Here is a 20,689-nt window from a genome sequence, read left to right on the forward strand (position 1 = left end):
GCATTACTGGACAGCAACTGAAAATGTAACTATTTGTTCATAGTGTAACTGAGCCAGCCACAGCAACGTGACATCATGACTTATAACACGCAAATCATGGCATATGAATTGGCGTGTCATACATACGCCACTTTATGAGATCAGTCTGGCCACAGGGCATGAACCCAGACAGAAAGGGTTTATGGGGAATAAGCAGACAGATGTTGGTATCTGACAGCCAGCAGTTCCTTATGTGTGGAAAGCCGAGCAGAACAAAATGAATTTTAGGCCGATGGTCGCGTTCAACTGTTTATTCATGTGCATAAACGCCAGAGAAGGTCAATTATGGTGAAGAATGCCGACAAGTCTGGCATGTTCTTTCAAACGTAAAGGTGACCTGTCAGCCTACTAGTTAACAAAACTCTGTATACAAGCTTCGGTTCGCTCTTCTCCACAGTGTAAAGCCCACCTCCGCTCAGAAATGTGTTTTTGATTGCATTGTTGATCTGGGAGCAGGTCCACGTTGGCATGCTGGAGCACATGCTTCAATGTTCACAGCCCTTTGCCAGTTTGACGAGCTGAGAGGAATGAACTTTGATCTTTGTGTTGATCACAGTGAAGGAATATGTCAGCCAGTGCAACACGCGTTGTTTACATGAAGATGATGTGGATGTTGTTTAAGTCAAATTCTGAGAATTTGGAGAAATCAAATGTGAATTTCTGCTTGTTTGGATCAACTACCTCTATGTGAATATATTCAAAAGGGAGATGCTACAATCACATACTTAAATCCAGCACCAGTAACTCTGATGGGTCATGGCATTTTATTGCTGCTTTCCAACTCGGATAGCTTTTTGTTTTAAAGTTGAGTCCTCTGATTCATGTGGACATTTCTATCAGCGGTTATAGTGATGGGGAGCGGGGTGATGTGCAACGAGAGCCTCGGTTTTGACTGAAATAGGGGACGTTGCAGTGACTTACACCACCGACTCCCTTGATCTTTTAGTTAGTTCTGGTGGATACGAATGCTTTGTCACCAGTAGAAGAAGCAGAGGAGGGTGCTGCAATATCTCCATCATACGTTGAGTCTGCAGCAACTTTTACAAGTCAGCTCAACTTGTATGCAATATCATTTTGCTGATAAATACACATACATACAGGTAGATGATAGCAAACCTACAGTGAATTTCTCGTGTTTTGAATAGTTTCTACACGAGAGGAATAGTATGACATGAAATCATCTATCTACACCAGGCTTTGGCTACACAGACAATTGTTAGGTTGAATTTATTGTTGGTTTTAGCTTCTTCATGGCAATTGTTGATAGTAAAAAGATAAAATAACGCCAGCCGTATACTTTAAACTAGTGGTTTCCAGTGTGTGTAATTTTGCCTCTAAAAAGTATTCGATCAAACAAAATGAGAGGAAATAATCACTCTATGGTAAAGTGGGCACAAGCTTTACACTTGCAACTGTAGAGTAGACAACGCTTTATTTTAAGTGGTCCCAAGCCAAAAAGGTTGTTACTGCTTTAAACAACTCAAATATAAACTTAAACGTTTCACTAAGAATCATACCAAAGAAAACCGCTGCGGATGTGATCGCACCATTTATGGTATGACGTCAAACACCAACTGCTCTTAAGCTGTTTCATATTTTTATAGTTTGTTTTCTCCCAGACTTGTTCATTCTTCACACGAAAACTAAGCAGCAGCCTGGCATCCTTTGATTTGATCATCACCTGCTGTCTTAGGCCGTATAACTCCTTCCTCGGGAAACGTAAAGGAAGATACTAAAAGAGAGCCGGGGTTTTTAGTGAGTAAGAGAGAGTGTATTTTAGTGCACCAGGTGTGTATCCATGCTTTAAGGGGCCTCCTCACAGCAGGTTTTGCAAACGCACATCTCGAAACCTGACAGTTGACAGCCGAGGATCTGCTTTAACACACACTGAAGAAATTGAGGTGATTAATTCTTTGAGTTGATTTTTCTCCCTCTAGCACAGTTTTTGTGTTCTCACTTTCTGGCTGTTCACTGCCTCCAATTTAGACATCTGTTGTTTCTCTCAGGAGCTGACTGAGAAGTATGTTTGTCTTGAGGATTGTGAGTCTCTCCAAAGCAATCTAACTAAAAATGTATGTACACGATCATGTGCTGTGTCCGTGTAGGATGTGTGTGTGAGAGAAGTGTGCTTGCTAATTATAGGCGGGTGCTGGAAGACTGTGTTTGCATGTAATCTGTGTGAGATGAAGGTTTGTGTTTAGGTTATATAAGGAACTAATTGGTTTATTATAGAGTAGGCGTACATGCATGCTTGTACAAAGCGTTTCGGTGTGAATACTGGATCATTACACTTGTGCTTGTGCAGTATATGAGCCCGTGTCTGTTTTATTTGGTTCATTACAACGTGTGGGAAGATTGTTGGCGTCCATGAGGAGCTCTGCTCGGCTGGAGGAGCTTCCGCTCCACCATGCATCGGCTCAATCTCGTTACTCAACCGTCGAATGGATGCGTCTGGATGAGCCTTTGATTTCTGATCGACTCGAGGGTGAAAGATGGTGCGTCTATTGGAGGGAGAGGAGCGTATCAATCGTAGGCACATTTTCATCAGAGCAGCAGAAAATCCATAATTGTCAGATTGGGTTTCTTGTCGGTTTAGAGAATTGGTTCAAAAGGTGAACTCAGAGGATTTGGATTGCACAGCAGCAAGTTCAGAATAGCAGAAATTGCACAATAAAAACATTTTTGAAGGATTAATTTGACAGAATTTAGCTTTTTTTTTTTTGCTCAAATGTGGCTCTGTTTTCAAGAACAGTGAATTTACACAGCTATGGTTAAAAAGGGCAACTCATCAATCAGTGCATCACATGTAGGCGACAACAAACACCAATCAATCTACCAATCTAAATTCATTCATTATTTTGTCACTATGTTCTTGCATAGATAGTAACAACAGGTATTGAAAAGTGCTTTCAACAAGACAAATCTGCACACCTTGTCCTACTCCCCCAAAAAATCCGCACAAAAACACAGCTTTGATAAACACTTACATCTCTAGGTTCATTTTTTTTATGTGTATTTTTCTTGTTCCTGCAGAAAGCTGGTCAAATTATAGTCAAAATATATGTTACCCATGCCATTAGCAATGTGGGAGGTTCAATAGCAGAAAGTGTTCCCACAAAAACATCAGCGGTAAATGACAGGTTTTGGTATCAGTCGCTCTGAATCAACACGCTTCCCTCCAGTCTGTTTTTCACTGACATTCAACAATAATATAGTGAGACATTTATTGCAGAGCAGGCAAACTCAAGGCACCAATTTCACCAGCAGTAGCTTCGGTTGACTAAAACACAGTGCAGCTACAGAAAGTGTTATGTATGAAGAGAGGGGCACAGACCTAGAGAAGGGAGGAAATGACTAACTGAAGTCCGGCAGAGGAGGCAGTTTGAGGGAAAGTGAGGACACACAAAAGTAAATTACAACTTTTCATCACAAACTAATTCCTGGAATCTGCTGAACGCCGCAAAATTGATAATACACAACCTTGTTAAAGATCCAAGGGTGGATTTTCCCTTCAAGTCCGGCCACTACTGTGTCCCAACAACAAATGCGAGGCACAGACACTCTGACCTCAGCCAGACACAAAACAAATTACATTTTGTTACGGTGCACTTACCTCCCTGTCTCCAAGCACTCCTCATCAACAAAACCAATTTAGGGAAGACTCAAGAGGTGCTTTGTTTGAAATGGACAGTTAGGGAAATGGATGGTAAAAATGGATTGATACAAATGTACTAATGTGTCTCTTTGTTTTGTTGTGTGTGTCTGTCTTTGTTTCTTTATCTTCAGAGGCGGCTTTGAACAGGATGTGGAGAACGGTTACCGTCAGCATGCTGATACTTGCCACGGTAAGAACATGTATTTATTCTCAGCGATTTACAAAAGCAATGAAGACAGAGAGGAAATAACAGCAACTATTGACCGGTATTAGATCTTGATGGCAGAGCAACAGCAGGCACAAGTGACTGCGGAATCAACAAATTATAATGGAGCATTACAAAGTATTTATTTCAACGAGGGCAGCAATTCAGTTCATGTTGAAGGAGGTTGAAGAGTAGTTTGTTCGCCCCGTTCGCAATCCCTGCTGGAATACTGTTCTCAATCTTTCTATGTTTATTAAGCATTTGCTCATAGAAGTGTTTTGTATAAGACAAAGTGGGTTGTTATGGCTCTTTTGCATGTGTCTGGGATGTGATCAGAAGCACAAACAGGACAGATTCAACAATACATGTTTCCAATTTGAAGTGAATGAATTGGAGCCCAGAAGCCCGGAATCTCAACCAATCACACCACGCACACTGATGTCCTTTTGAATTACTTTTTGTCTTTCTCCAGATGTTCTGGCGACCACTCGCAAGCAAAACCCGGCTCTGGATTCAGCGTATGGTCAGTGGACATGTCTTTCATTTTTCATTTAGCTCGTCACCACTGAGCACTAACAGACGAAACACTAGCAAACTGAGCTCAGTTCAGTTTTATTCCCAAACACATTTGGTAAAATTGGAGGTTTGTTTACAACCTGTCTGATTACTTGTATTCCTGCCCGGCTTGATACTTTTGCTGGCGAAGTTGGTGAGTAAAACATCACAATAAAAGTGATGGCCAAAATGATTTAAAAAAATAAAAATAAGTACCATGTTTAAAAAAAAAAAGATAGATTGGATATCCTTGAACAACACATTGAACCTCAACCTACTCACTTACTGTTATCTGGAGAGGAGGGTCAGATGTATTCAGTTATATGCCTACAAAGTAAATGTTTCTACACAACTTGGGAAGTCACCGAATATGTTATTGAGGCAGCTGAATGGCCGGTGCCACCTCTCCTCCTCAGCCAGTCTGACAGCTTTAACATTGAAGCCATTGTCTGAAGCATCAGTCCATTGATGGACCAGGAGCTTTGCTGGCTAGGCTGCCTAATGCCCTGCATCAAGAAGGATCATCATCCCTGTCACGTCCCATTACTCCCCCTCTGGCCGCACTGCGCAGCCCCTGGCATGGCCGTAATAGAAATAGAAATGCCGACAAGCTGGCCAGCTTTCGGATAAGATTTAGGAGGTGGTGTTGAGACAATTTTCTAACACTCCGACATTCAAAACCAGTCATTTTCAATCAGATACTGTTGGCCTGCCTCCTTCACTTTTATCTACACAGCTAAAGCACCCGTCTCAACTTTATGAGGAGTTTTTTAAGACTTGCTCAAAGTCAGATTCCTTTGTCACTGGATAAATTGGGGCACAGGGGATCTAATGGCGGCGGTTAATCCAACTCCGTGATTAGTATCAGCAACGAGCAGCCCATCATGCTGGGAGATGTCGGCCATTACAGCTCAGCAGAACCATCCATCCTGCGTCTTTCTCAGAACAGAGGCCACTTTGTCTGCCAGAGGTTTTGGGCCCAGACCTCCACAGTCCCACAGTGCCTCAGTAGTCTGTAAAGCCTCCCTGCTGGAGGAATTACCACTCAGTTGGTAGCAAGACTTGATGAGCAACCCTCCTGCTTAATCCTGCGGGGCTCTCATCGCCCTGATGCTTCACTGCACTGTTTGAAGTTCTCAACACGCAGTCAGATTCGGTCTCTGTTGTGTGTTTTTTTTGCTGAACATTTTTTTTTGCTAGCTGATTCACACAAAAAAGCCTTTTAAGTCTCTGCACTGAAGATCAATTATCAGCTTTCCTAGGCAATAAAACACCCCATATACCACAAAAAGCCGCTGTCACACAGGGGCTCAGTTCCCTGTCGAAAGCACACCAGAGGATTTTTTTTTTCTTCTTCTTCCACTTTCCTGTCACCCAAGCAGTCGCAGCCAGCATAGGGAAGAGCGTGAGACAAACACATGCCTGTGTGTGTGGGTAATCAAATGTTCCTCTGTTGTATAATGTGTTTTTATGTTTTTATCATCAGTAAAAAGGGACTAAATGTATCCTACGTGCACACAATTGTTATAAATTGAAGTAATGAAGTCCTGGAGCTATTGTCCGATATGCCAGGGCCAAACACCCCCTGGTGTACAGTTTTAATTTGCCCGGCGCAGATGGCGAACTGACGGGGCACCTCATTCAGAGTGAACGCTGTCAACTGGCTCACAGTGAGAAAGAGAGAACAAGCCTTTTTCCTCCAGTCTGGGTGTGAGCTCTGCAGAATGCTAACATTATGGCTGGCTTATTAGTGCAGGAGCCCAAGCCAATAGCAGCATGCTGCTCACCGGACCTCAAGGACAACAGAGAGCTAATAATGCAATCAAGATGTGGAGTGTGTTATCAAGATAAATATGTGTGATAATACAAGGCCTGTGGCAGTCAATGCCCAGCATGTATCTTGGCATATGTTTGAAATGATTCCAAATGTGGCCGTCATAATGTTTGCTGCTCTGCCTCAAGCAGGTGACGGGAGTTTTCTGTGAAACAGCTCAGCTCGGGTGAGGTAGTGGAAAAGAGTTGTGGTGAAAAAAAAAATACATCACCTAGCCAGCCACCAGTATCTATTTCAACTTATCTGTGAAAACACTTAGCAGAGCGGACGCAGAGGAGTTTTAACGGTGGTCTGAGATCAAGACCGGTTTAAAAAGCCTTGGCTGCAGTTTGTAAAAATGAGAGAGCCATTCAAGAATGAATATACTTTATTAATTTATTGTCCACTTCTGCTAAACTGAGTCTCTTCTGACAAACTGCCAGATAGCTGTGTTATGACGATTTAACAGTCACAAAATGTGCTAGTGATGTATTTCTTTAAAGATAGGAGTTGTTTTGGAGTGTGATTATAGCAAGACAATATTCTAGAGAATGGTGGATATGTCACTGCAAATATTGGAATGCCAAAATCCCAGTTTCCTGGAGAGAATGAATGTGGGCATTAAGCAGCTGGTAAAGTCCACTGCAGCACTCGCTGTTGAGTATCTGTGGGGAGGTGAAGTGATGGGTGCGTTAACTTCTGCTCTGTGTGCTCATCCTGTTGCTCACTATCATCACTGGGTCTTTATGTTAACGGGTGACGGTTGTCTTTCCACTCTGGACTCACCCTCATTTCTCTGAACTTGATTCCCCAGGCTGATTCACGTTTCACTAATCACTCACTCTGTCGCCCCCCCCCCCCCCCCCCCCCCCCCCCCCCCCCCCCCCCCCCCCCCTTCGTTACAACCACAGGGAAGACCACACCCACAAGCGCCAGCACAACCTATCATGGGGCGGCATTCCCAAAGGAGGCAGGTGACCCTGAAAGAGGTACAGGTCCTGATGGCCCTCCCCCTGTGGGGGAACAAGGGTCACCTGACTCGGAGCCAATCAGTGTGGAGATGGAGGGTAAGGGGGAGGGATGTCTGTCCTCAGTGAACCTGCAGGGGATTGCACTGCTGGGCCCCGAATGCCTCATCGTACGCTTCTAACCAGACTGACCACTAACAAAAAAAAAATTATGTTTCACTCTGGGAGAACAACACACATGGCTGTACCGTTTCCATAGCAATGGCACTCATTTCAAACAGCTCATGTAAAAATGACAGTGGAGACAAATCCAAAATGATTATATGGCCTCCATCCATGGTTGAAGAATAAATAAATTCTGCATGCTGTTTAATAGTCGATGAGAAAATGAGTCCTGGCCAGTAAAAGCAGAAAGCAGCTCATCATTCAATATGTGTCAACGTTCTCCCGGGGTGAAATATCACTTTCATTAGCTCACTAACACTTAACTCACTAGTTTCCTAAACCAACCTCTTAGTGAATGGCAGAAAGCATTGCTAAATGATTTTCTTAATAACCAGGGCTCCACCCATCGTAAAATTCTGGGCTGATACCGATGTTTTACGATTTTGCAATTTGGCAGTTAGTCGATACCGAGGTTTGTTTGTTGTTGTTTTAAAGTCATTCAGCCATTCATTACACTGAGCACAAATTAAATTATACAAATTTATGAAGCCTTTTTAGCTGTTATACAACTTACATAGCCCATAAAATGATTAGACAAGCAATTAAATATAAAATAAAATATTAATAATAAATACCAACATAAATATCTTTCACTTGTGTTTCCATTAAGCAAAACTAACAGTAGCCTGGAACATGGGGCTGAACACGGGGCTCTTTACAAAACAAAAAAATGTGCTTTTAGGAAAGCCTTCCCATACAGTGGACCTGTATGTATGATAAAAAGAAAGAAAATGTCACCGGTACCTCCTAACTTCTTAGTAAGATGTTTTTCTTTACAAAGATAAGCATCTCTGCCTTGTTGCAACTTAAGGCTCTTATATACTAGACGCAGCCCAGCTGGCGCATGCAAATGTGACGTCATGTGATTGACGTGACTATTTACACCCGCGCTGGTGCTCGCGACACTAGTTGCAGTCTTCTCCTGAACAGAGGTGGCGCTAATGAGGAAAGGCTACTGACTTTGCTATTTCTACGGACTAGAAGAAGAAGAAAAAGGTAAACAACGGCAGAACTGGTAGCAGCATTGCCGTCAATGTTTCGATTTGATGACCTACTTCGTTGGATCAAGCCTTTCATTCACCATAAAAGAACTCATCTTAGCCCAGTAAGTTTACAAGATAGACATGCAGTCACTCTGAGAGTCCTGGCATCCGGTTGTCGACAAACTCGTTCAGGACTCCCATTTCCGCTTTGTCGTGCGCCGCTGAAAAAAGAGCCGTGCGTGACCTCTGCTTGCGCGCCATAAATCCAGCGCGCTGGCAGGATATTACGTCATTTTGACGTCACGATGGCGCGCACCACTGTTGATGCGGCTAATATACAGTACGTGTCAGCCTGTTTCTGTTGTCATCCCAGATGTAGTCTATATCCACGACGTTCCACTTCCGGGATTGCTCTCGTTCTACTGCGAATTTTGCCGGATGACACTCTTTTCGGATGTCCGTTTTCGGATGTCCGTTTTCGGATGTCCGTTTTTGGATGTACGTCACCTTCCGCTTTCTTTGTGTTGGCATTTTAAACTCCGGTGGATTTCTGAGGACTATGGTCAACTGCTCCTCAGATCTCTGCAGGGTAAATCCAGACAGCTAGCTAGACTATCTGTCCAATCTGAGTTTTCTGTCGCACGACTAAAACAACCTTTGAACGTACACGTCTGGCAATGTGAGACTATCCCAGATGTGAGACGGAGAGCTGATCAGCCGCTCACTGAATACAAACCACACATTGCGCATGCACATAATGGGGAGGGGGGGGAGACAGTGAGCACTAACCCCCACCCCCTCCCCCAACCATCTTGTCGGCAATTGGCTGGAGTGGTTTGTTGTATTTTGGTGCACAGGCTGTGCCTCCAGTGTTTGTTTGACGTTTACGACCCCCGCGTTGTCTCCCGAGACCGGGCTTTTTCACAGTGTATTCAGGGGGGTAGGCAGCTAGCGGATCAAGGAGAGATGCCTACCATTTGAGACAAAAATGAAATTGCGCTGAAACCATGCAGGAACTCATAGTGCAGCTTTAAAGCCCTGTGTGGTTAGATGGAAATAATAAATGATAAGTTTTCAATATCACTCAATACCAGCGTACATATTCACTAAACAGAGATAAACATGGATCGGATAGGGCCCAAAATATTAGAGGAGGACCTTCTTGTCCTGTTATTTTCAGCCAAATATCTTGATGTGCTCAACGCAGCAGCCATGAATGTGAAAGATTTAATGACTTGTTATAAATACAGCATTGGCTCTACTTAACTCTTCAAATCAAGTAGAGAACCTGAGTCTACACAACACTGCTCCCTCATGGCCTTTCCTCATCTTTTATTTAGATCGTCAGCACACACAAATATTCCCTCAATGTTTTCTTACACATGGAAAAAAAGCACAAGCGAGGTAGCAAAAGTAATTCTCCTGTGCAGCTAACACAGACTTTGAAAGTATAGAGAGCCAATATCCTGATGTTAACTTTTCAGCTTCTTCAACTCAACCAAATCTCTCATTGAGGCTTTCTTTGATCTGTCTCTCTAAAAAAAAGTGTTCTCTGGGCTTGCTGTCCACATTCTAAGATAAATAAGTACCATTCTTGATTTTACTATGTTAAACAAGGGTTATCTACAAAAAGGGAATGGACTCCATCAAAAAAATCAAGGCACTCTGCTTCATTAAAGTACAAAAAAAAGCATTTAATTAAATTAATGGCTACATGACGGAAAAACGATCTACGCTATTGACTGCACAGTGGTTATCCTCAGGGTCAAACAGACACACAGTGAATATTATATGCACAATATGTAATCCCTGTAACCACATAAATTAGAAATACACATATTTTTTAAGCTGCTATTATTGCGCCGCGCGTCACACATCAGTGTGGTTTTGACCATATCCATGATAACCAGCCGCGCTCCCTTCACTCTTAGTGACACCTTTACCACTTTTGAGCAGTAATCTATGCTATCTTAAAGAAACCTTTCCCGTTTGTTGTCCAGCCATTTAGCTGCCCTCAGTCTGTCGAGCTGATGACGTTTAACCCAGGACAGTCTAAGGCTGAACCAGTGTTCAGTCGAGGCCAGTAAAAACACATGTATCAAAGAAGCAACGCTATTGGATGTTAGGTGTGGCGTGACCTGCACCACATATTGCCACTTTGTCAATTAATTGTTTGATCTGTTAGAATCAGAGAACAATGAAAAATGTCTAGAGTTGGAGGTGACGTATTTACATTGCACATATCTGTTGCTGATATTTTCTATAATGTAACACAAAGAAAAGCAGCATCAACATTTAATTGACTAATCGTTTCAGCTCTGAAGGTTATATGGTTGGGCTGGATGTTGGCGATTTGTGAATTTACAAATGTCAGCCAAATTAGCTGCTAGCCTGGCTTTAAAGTTGAACTCAAACCTGTTAATGTACATTTGCAGAAGAGTCACAGAAAAGGTCTAGAAGCAGTGATTGAGGGTTCCTTCTGGAATTGAAAGTTCTGTTTTAACTGTAGCTTCCTATTCCTGCATTATTAAAGGCATCAGACCTGTAATCCTGAAGTTATAAACTCTTCAACAATTACACCACACCACCCAGCTACCCCGATAAATGACATGACCTATAAAACTCCAACCAGTTCTTGAATATTTAATTACATCTTGATCTTTATAGGCCAGAGTCTCATTATTTCCTAAATGTTTAATTTGACAGTTATTTCGCACTCATAGTGATTAACATAACCATGGCAGGAAGTGTAACAAAACTTCTCTGTGACAGTCAAGTGATCACGTAAAGAAACGAGCTGCAGAGCAGAAGAGAGAGCGTTTGGGGGTTTATCCCCTTCTGAGGACTAGAGCATATTCCTGCAAGTTTAGGAAGAAGATACAGTTCATTGGAATGTGATTCAAGGAGGACAAGGCGGCATGAAGCGGGGTTTTGTCCTCTCTTTGCTGCTTGCTAGCACAAGCACTATGTCACAAGTTCATAAATCCTCAGCGAGGGAACGAAGCTTCCATTCACGCAGACAGACTCTCTGGCTGCAATGATGAGCTACTCAGGCTCAAATGAGAAAAGCCCATAACAAATAAATAACCAGCAGGGGCCTGAGCCAGGGAGTCAGACAACAGTGGGGAGGGGAGAGGGTGCAGGATGTAATAGAAACAGCAGCGCAATCTATTTCAGCCAGAGACTGTGACGCTGTCGGTTCAATCAGAGGGGCGGGCGGGTTGATAAGGAAAGGAAAGGAGCCGGCGTGGAAGTAACAGCATCACAGTTCCAAGAGTGCCTACAATCTCTCTCACTCCCTGTCCATTTCTCTGTCTCTGCTTCTCTATCTGTACCTTCTGTAGAGGCTCTGCAGCTGTGTCACAAATCTCCCAGCAGCCACAAGGTGGGCCAGAGGACAACCGTACACAGATAGTGGCCCAATATAGAAACAGCTAGTCAGGAGGGACAAAGATACCTGAAGACAAGTTACAAAACACTACAGTTGAATAGATGCACGTGTAACCATAGTGAAGAACATTGTCATGTCTTAACTCCAAAACACAGTTTTAGCTCGACAACTAGCCATCAGGCTAAGTTACCAAACCAGCAAGCATTATCTATCGTAAACATGACTGCCTGGTGTAATTTTTAGAAATGAAATTTTAGTGTTAGTGTTGTTTAGAAATTAAAAAAACCTCATTATGGCCCTAGGTGTGTTATGTAAACATCTCAAAGCTCTCCATGAGACTACACACGTGCATACAAAATACACAGGCGCACATAGGGTCATCATTTCAATGACAACACACAGGTTTGATCCTCACATTAGCCCAACTGTTGGACCCTTGTTTAGGAATCTGAACCCAACCTTCCTACAAATACCTGCTTGGCTCACAATTTCAATTTTCTTTTTCTGAGGGAAAATGTGTCACCATACCATACTTATCTTTTTAAAACAAGGACAGTCTGTAAGCCAGTGACTGTTTTGTATCCCGAGGCTGTGGAAAAGCTGTTTATTGTGTGACAGTTGAGACAGATATAACGGCTCAGGAAAGTTACCCAAGTTCCAAAAGTTCCCCTTTCAGCAATGGTCTCTCATAGAACATACGAGTAAGAGTAAACCATCTGTCAATCCACTTTATCCATAAATGGCAGTGAGATATAAACTCTATAAGCTAATAAAAAAAGTACAAAATCAGTCACTCACTTAACACTTGCAGCCCTGTTAATCCTAACCTGTGTGTTTTTGTTTTATGTAGCTCTGTTATGGACAGATAAAAAGCACGAGCTGAAATGTTGGCTCAGATGTGGGTAGCTGCACTACATTATGTAAACACCAGGGAAGACTAAAAGGCAGGGGCAGGAACCTGTTGACCTGCTGCTATTTAGAAAAATGCCAGCAGTCAGATTGCACTAGAGTTGTTTCTGGCCAGGGAACACCCACCTCTTCATTGTGTGTGAATACCGAAAACTGTGTGTTAGCAAAACTGTGGCACACAAGACTACTGGGTCTAGACCTCTCTGGTTTGTTTTCTCTCCCTCTATTGTTATTTGACCTTTTCCGTGACTCTTCTGCACATTTAGATGAACTAGCGTGGGTTGCACTAAAAAGCCAGGCTAGCAGCTAATTTAGCTGACAAGCACAGGGAGACGGCTCGATAATAGAATCAAGTGAAGCAGGCGTTTTCAAACTCATTAAAACAATACAGGAGACAGCAGACAGTGAACTGGGGCTAAACCTGATGCCAGTTAGTTTTCTAAGGGGAGTTATTTATACTTGCGAAGACCATGGAAACCGACACCGCCTGTATCATCCAGTCACTGATAAGGCTCTGACTGTGTCCCCCCTCCAACCGCCATCACAATATCTGCTCCTCCAAATCACAATCAGTATTTTATATGGTTCATATTTTAATGTATTTTATGTTTTTAAAATAAAAGCAAATATGTCTAGTTTAATATAAAACAACGTTAGCCTTTGCAAAGTACCAAGCAAAAATCAAGAAAAGTGATAACGCATAACGATAAAGTGTCTGCATTTAATTCTAGTAGTAGTTTTATTAGTCACTGGCTAAAAAATTAAACGCCATCTACAACGCAGCGGTGTTAATTTATTGACCAACACATTTACTTTAATCATTTTGAAGGCAGCTGTCGCTTTTTTTTTTTTTCAAACGGTGGACAGTGTGTGAAGTTGGACGTTCAAAAATGAAATACGTTTATTTGATCTTTAGGGTCAGATTGAGGCTGCGTATCCACAACACGTTCATTACCACGGTTAAATAGAACTGCCGGCTGTCGAATGTCATTCAGCCCGTTCATCTAAGTTGACCCTTCTGGCTACTCTTACATGAATCATAACTATGATGTGCACACACAGACACACATTTACTTCTCTTTTTGAAACGTTACTGCCAATTTGGGTTCCCTGAGTAATAGTCATAGTGTAATGGCACTCATTAAAGGTCACACAGAACTATGCAATTTTTCCCTCCGCTCAGCACACCAGCACTTTATGGCGATTATAAATGACATCATGTTTTACTACAAAAACACACTCTGCACTGTGCTGTAAAAACTAACCTTAAAGGCATTACACACACCAAATACTTCACTTTCCATAACCGGGAATTTGAATGACTCTTTATTCCATGTCGGCTATTAAAGCCCAGCTCAGTGTCAGGATGGTGAGCCGTCAGCTCTGAGCGTCACAGCGATCCACGGGGCCCACAGTGATCAAATCCACCCACGCAGTAGTCCTGGCTCCTAACCCTAACCCCTTACCCTTTTGTCCCATTGACCTCTGGGGAGTATTTCTCCCATTTTACCTGCCTGTTTCTCTTTGTTTCTTTCTTTCTTCAGTTGGACTAACCCTTTAGCTGTACCTGCCTCCTTTGTTGAATTCTCTCTCACTGACCCTTTTCTAGTTTTCCAGCCGATGGCTGGAACTGTGCGCAGGTGGTTGAGTGGACCTGCGAGCAGTTTCTCCATCTCTTAAAGCAGCAGTTCACTCCAAAGACAGCGCTACGTGACACAATGGTAGATGTGGTTTTTAGCAGAAAGACACAGGTTATATGGAAAACAAATGTTACACTTGTGAGCAGGGAGGTACTTCTTCAGATAAGTGTCCACTAAATGGCCTTTATTATTAAGAGTGTCCTTACCTTTTTGTTTGGTGCACGTTCGTCATTTATTGCCACATGTTAAGCTTGAACAGCATTAAGATGAGTTTTAACAATTCACAATATCTGCAAAAACTGACTTTGGTGTGGACTGTCTCTTTAAGTTTGCTGGTGGAGCCAAGATTCTTCCAGTGCCTTTCCCTCTGCCATGTGAATCACCACAGCAACATTTAGAGGTTTGCATTGGAACCATTTTGCTTTACCAGCCACTGAATGGCAAATAAACAGATCCTCTTTTTTTAAGCTTCTGATGCAACTGCATGTAAAAAACAAAAGAACATAACTCAATGCATGTGCTCTGCCTGGTTTAATGACTTATAAGTTATTGAAATGCCACTGCAAAGTAAATCTTAGATCGGGCCCAAAAAACAAGCCCGACCCTACCCGAGCCCGTGCACGTTGTGTCCGAGCCCGGCCCGGCCCGACACGTTAACTGTAATTATGAGCACGGGCCCGATTTAAACCCGACAATTTTGTAATACATGGGCCATTATAACTTACGTTCTCAACTACAATTCCTTTTACCTGTGGGTAACAGATCAAGGCAGCAATGTAATCAAAGTCCTGGAACCACTCATCACCTAATTAATACTGTCCTTCGACACGGTCTGCATGCCAACGCACTGGCCAACAACGCGCCGGATATAGGAGAGACCATATCTGCTGCTAAAGGACTCGGGAGATATCTGAAAAGATCTGGCCTGGTTGCGCAATTATCAAAGACAGTGCTACAGATGGGGGAGACACGATTTAGCACGGTTTACCTCACACTCAAGTCAGTGCAGGATATACACCCAGAGCTATGGGAGAAGCTGGACAGGCATAGCTTTCTCCCCACCCAATTAGGCTAATAAATTAATGATTTAAAAAAACACAAATGCTTGATGAAGGGCCCGGCCCGAGGATAGTGGCGGGACATATTGGGGCCGAGTTCGGGCTCGGGCAGAGAATCTAAACTCTACTGCAAAGGGTCGGTTTACCCAAATTACAAAATACACATCTTATTTAACCCTGGTGGTATAGCCATGCAGATAGTTTAGATGTTTATTATACTTGGAGATTAAATGTTGCCTCTACCCCAATACAGTTAAGGTGACTTGGACTTTGTGCTGGTCAAAGTAGTGATAAATTACATTTGAAAAATTCAAATGCAGAGTTTTGTTTGGGACTATTTGTTCGGTCGAAAGTAGTTCCAATGAAAAATATTCATAGTGAGGTGGGTTGTTTTTAGATAGACACACTGCTTTGGAGTTTTTCAAATGTAATTTTTTAATGCTTTAATCAGTACAAGCAGTTCTTCATTCATCTCCATATGTACTAGTGTGTAACAGTGTGTTTTTTTGTAGTTTGAATGAACCACCCCTTTATCCAACCACTATCTGTTGTTTGAGTGTTTGAGAAACAAAATGTATCCTGCTACTTAAAAACTTGACTTTCCCTTCAAAGCACAGGTGTAAATATTGCGGGACTTCATACAGACAGTATGGTTCTGATTGCCAGATGCCACAGCACACCTAATTTACCAGTATTCAATCAAACCTGTAATGAAATCTATGCTCTCTATGCATCAGCACACCTGGAATGAAATGCAGTGCTCATTACTACTGCTTTCAATTGGAATGGATCTGTTACATTACACCATATCACCTTAGCTTGTGTGCATATATTAGACTGCATCCAATTGGCTGAGCACTGAGGTGGAATATTATGCAAATTCCTAATAACAAGTGTACATGATTGAATTCACTCACTCAACAGCCAGAACCCTGCACATATACTGTGTGTGTGTGTGTGTGTGTGTGTGTGTGTGTGTGTGTACACATGCTCTCTTTGCTAACCATGTCTGTCACTGCACAGACATCAGGTATTAAAACTGTCAAATTACTGAAGCTCACAGCAACGGGTCAGAGCTGCTCTGCTTTTCACTCGGATTTGAAAAAGGAGAATAATTCATTTGTTCCAATCTTCAACCTCAGGGTGTCTTTCGGGAGCTAAATTGTTATTTTTAGTATGGAGGAAACAAATCTTGTGTGTGTGTGTGTGCGCGCATGCGGGGGGGGGGGGAATAATCCTTGTCTATGAAGCCTGTGGCCATTTTGTCTCATTGGCTTCTCTTTGGGATGGTGTAGCCATTAAGGGAACAATTACATGCACTTGTAAGCTTGCAGAAACTAATTAGGGCTAATTTGGAACTTCTTCTCTTGATGCGCAAAAATAGAACACAAGATGTTCTCCAGGTTGTAAAGTATTTAATCGCACCCTTGAGAAAGGCCTGATACTATAGAAAATGTAGGTGCAAAAGAAAAAGTTGTTCCTCTGTTTAAATTATTTTGTGTCTGACCTTGAGAGTGCCATCTGAAATAAAGGTAGCCGTTCCTTCCTGGCAATATTGTAAAAGAAAGTTTTGTAGTTTTGAGTTCTGATGTTTGAATGTCCTGTTGTCACTTTCATTGTAATTTGTTCATCACCTGCAGGAAAAAAAGAATTCACACATAACTGCCAGACCTCCTTACTTTATTTCCCTTGTGCAAAACCCATCTCCAGTTAGCAACGCAGAGTAAAACCTGCCTGTTTATATAACCTACCTCACCGTCTATTTTTAACAGCATGGATGCAATCACAGAGTGCTTCTTCTCTTCCTACGGCGCTGTGGAGGAGCACCAGGGTTGTTCTCCAACCATATCACAGCTGCCACAGAGCACCAGGCTTCAAAACCCAGCAGAGTGACGGTCTGTCACTCTGCCCATCACGTCTGTCTGTCTTTCACTTTGCCTCTCTCCCCATCCTCCTCCTCCTTCAAATCTGCTCCTTGCACATACCATCACTCGTTCTCGCCATCGCTTTTTTAATTTTAGCTCTCTGGTTCTCATCTCCACTCTCTTTCTTTGCTCTTGCTCCCCTGTCTTTTGGATCTTTGAGTCCTCTCACATTCACTCCCATCTTTAACTCCATGTCATCGGGGTTGAATTTCATCCCTTCATCTTCCTCTTTTCCTTTTCCCTGGCTGTAAACATCCCTCTCTCCCATCCCCTCCCTTGCCTCCATTCTTGAAGCCCATCTGTCTTTTTACCTTTTGGCAGACTTGGGTATGTCTATATTAAGCCTCCGCTGAGCCGAGACCATGTTGAGTTGACACAGAAATATAATGTGACAATGTTCGAGAGGAGCACTGACTCTCAGGCTATGTAAACATTGAAGGGAAGTTGTGGCCCGAGTGTAAAGCGGCATTAATTATCACGTTTACTTGAGGTGATGATTTCCCCCCATGAACACACTTCAAATCCCAGTTTTTAGTGTCGAGATGCATGTGAAGCAGTGCAAAGAAATTCATAGTCGGTGTGTACAGTTGGCCAGCACCTCCTGTGCGCCACCTAGCTGCTTGCCAGGCTGTCGGTATGATTCACAGGGTATTAATTTCACTGTGACCGGTGGCACCATATGTCCCACATACCCAGTGATTGAGTCATCCAGGCTGTTCATGAAACATGTTGTGACAGGTCATTCGTAGGCTTTGGATTTGTTTACCTCAGCTGCGCATTTTACCCCCCTGTCGCGACACTTGACTCATACCACTCAACCAAGAAGAACCCCTCAATAGGCCTGTAGCCACAGCCAGGGAGGGAGGGGGGAGTCCACAGGGAGCAGATGACTCACAGGTACCAGGGAGCCACAGGGGTAACAGGAGGCAGAAAGCACAGTGAGATGAGAGCAGCCTTTCACTGCTCATAACAAGAGCTGCACGCCGGCATACTGATCCGTTACAAACTTAGACCCACGACAAGCTGATTGGCTGTCTGTGTAATGAGTCCCAAAAAAATGTGTCCAAGATTAAAAGAAGTATTAACAGGCTCACTGCAGCATCACTTTTGATTGCCTCTCCCACTGGGATTGCAATTATGATTTATGACTTTTTAATGTGGTCATAAGTTGAGGCAATCATAGGAATAAATGGCAAAAAATTGGGTATTTTTAATTGGAAGCTCTAGTCAAAGCGTTATTTCCTGAAAGATTATACTGCACCACAGTTTCTCTCTCTCTCGCTCGCTCGCTCTCTCTCTCTCTGTGTGTGTGTAGGGAAAATAGTAACATACACATGACAATGAAATAAGCCTTTACAAGCACACCTGCTCAAAAGTCTATATCTAGATAATAAAGCGCAAAAAGAAGTTTCACAGTAACTCCATGACCTAAATTATCAACTCGTTTTAAAACTGTTGGACAGAAACTGTGTACGTACGGATCCATCATGACGGGATATAAGTCTGTCTCTTCATTTTGCAGCATCCTACCTCGTAATAATATTCTGCCAAAGTAAAGCTGTAATGACAGGACGCAAATGACTTGTCTGTCTACATCATGCATCTTGTAGTTACCATAGTGCCAGGTGCCTTTCAAGGCTCTAGAAAATAAGTGAGTGTGTGTGTGATTTGACTGAAATCTTTCAAGTCTCTGATTAGATTTCCCACCTCTGTAGTATCCCCTAATCACATACACACAGTGAGGAAGACCCTTTTTGGCCCTTTTAACACAAACTCATTACCTTTTAATAATGTTCATCCAGGCCTCACTGTCTCAGGAGTTAATTTACGAGGCTTTATTCACACCCTCCGGTCCACCTAAATTAAATCCTTCAGAGATGTTGGTCTCAAAAGGACTGGAGCATTTTATCAGTTTTGGAGGATTTGGGTCGGGTTCATGGCTTTATCACATTACGTCTCCACGAACTGAAAAATCGCAATGTGGCTGGCTGGATTGGCCGATATGATGATACTGTACGTACCCTGAAATCTGAGGCCTTTTGCGGACAATATTGCAACTCAAGGAATAGTTTTTGTGTCAGTGTGGTTAAGTATCCCAATTTTTCCAGTTAACTGGCTTAGCTAAAACTGACATTCCCATTTGGTTATTTTATCTATAATCAGTATCTTAATTTACCAGATCAGGATATACTGTAGGCTATATCACTACTGCAGTATAAAATTGTACACTATACACAATCGCTTATTCAGGGATGGATTTCAATGAATTTCTTCATCAGAGTTATGTGGAGCAAAGAGCCTTCATTCTGTCAAGTGTGGGTCACTTAATTCAGAGAAAAGGATTAAAATGATAATGCAGACCTAATTATTGCACTGATCTCCCTTATAGTCATCCACCAATCATCCTACTCCTCATCATCATCATTCTGAACATCTCAAAAACTTTCTTCAAGCCTGATTTAGAACATTTTTTCATATTCTTTCCTGAACAAAGCTTTCATTAGCTGTTGTTTGGAACACCTGCATTTTCTCCCCCCCCCTCAGCAGCTCAGCCGTCCCCCTCCTCACACTTATCAGTTTCACAGAAACTGTCATTAAGAGTGGAGAGAAGGGCCTGACACCACAGATGGCAGCAGCCTCTTGCAAATGAGCTCTGATTACGAGAGGTGGCAGGTTTCACTCCTCTTATCGCCGTCGCCTTTCACGCCATTAGGCATACACGGTGCTAGGGTCACATCACCCAAGGACATTTACACGGTAGATTTACCTCGGCAAAGTAACCTTGTGTTTTTAGTGCACAGACTGTCCCTTCGGCTTTATTTTAAAAGAATTTGACAGCCTCATTTGAGTGTGTTGGCAAAGGCGCCACACCCGGTGAGCTATTGGATAGATCTGTTATTTTTGGCTTGTTCATCATACCAGGTGCTCTCGCCACTGATCCTCGCATTGGAAAGCAGAGTCTGTGAAAATGACATCAGGTTCCTGCTGTTGTGCTCCCATCAATATTTAAAGCACTAACTCATTTCAGAGTTGATTTCTCCCTGACTGGGCAGCTCTTGGCCTATGTCAGTCTGAGGGGAAAGCACAGGTCCTAGAAAGAAAGGCTGTATTGATCTATTAACAGTGGAAGGAAAGGAAGCCAAGAGCGTAGTTCAAACACCTCCCATGCTGTTTACCACATAGTGAAGCCCCTGTAAACACAACCTGTCTGTCCCAGCTGCTACTTGACCTATATTAGCTCTTGAAAATGTGTCTGTCTTTTTTTCTTCTGGCTCAGTCAGAAAGCTCTAACTCAAGTACCCTTTTCTCTATTTTTTCTGTTT

General features: G+C 42.7%; 1 protein-coding gene across 6 annotated transcripts in view; it reads left to right on the plus strand.

Annotated features, from left to right (window-relative positions):
* The window catches only part of sema6cb (semaphorin 6Cb), a 159,696-nt gene that overhangs the window by 134,833 nt on the left and 4,174 nt on the right, over positions 1–20,689 (plus strand). For 4 of the 6 annotated variants that reach the window (XM_078252130.1, XM_078252133.1, XM_078252132.1 and 1 more), the window contains 3 exons: positions 3,826–3,884; positions 4,372–4,422; positions 7,179–7,334. In XM_078252130.1, coding sequence (XP_078108256.1) covers positions 3,826–3,884; positions 4,372–4,422; positions 7,179–7,334 — 266 coding nt within the window. The remainder of the gene's footprint in view (positions 1–3,825; positions 3,885–4,371; positions 4,423–7,178; positions 7,335–20,689) is intronic. The other 2 variants (XM_078252134.1, XM_078252135.1) reach the window with 2 other exon arrangements.

Source organism: Sander vitreus, chromosome 6 (genome assembly GCF_031162955.1).
Source record: "Sander vitreus isolate 19-12246 chromosome 6, sanVit1, whole genome shotgun sequence".
In the NCBI taxonomy this organism is placed as follows: Eukaryota; Metazoa; Chordata; class Actinopteri; order Perciformes; family Percidae; genus Sander; species Sander vitreus.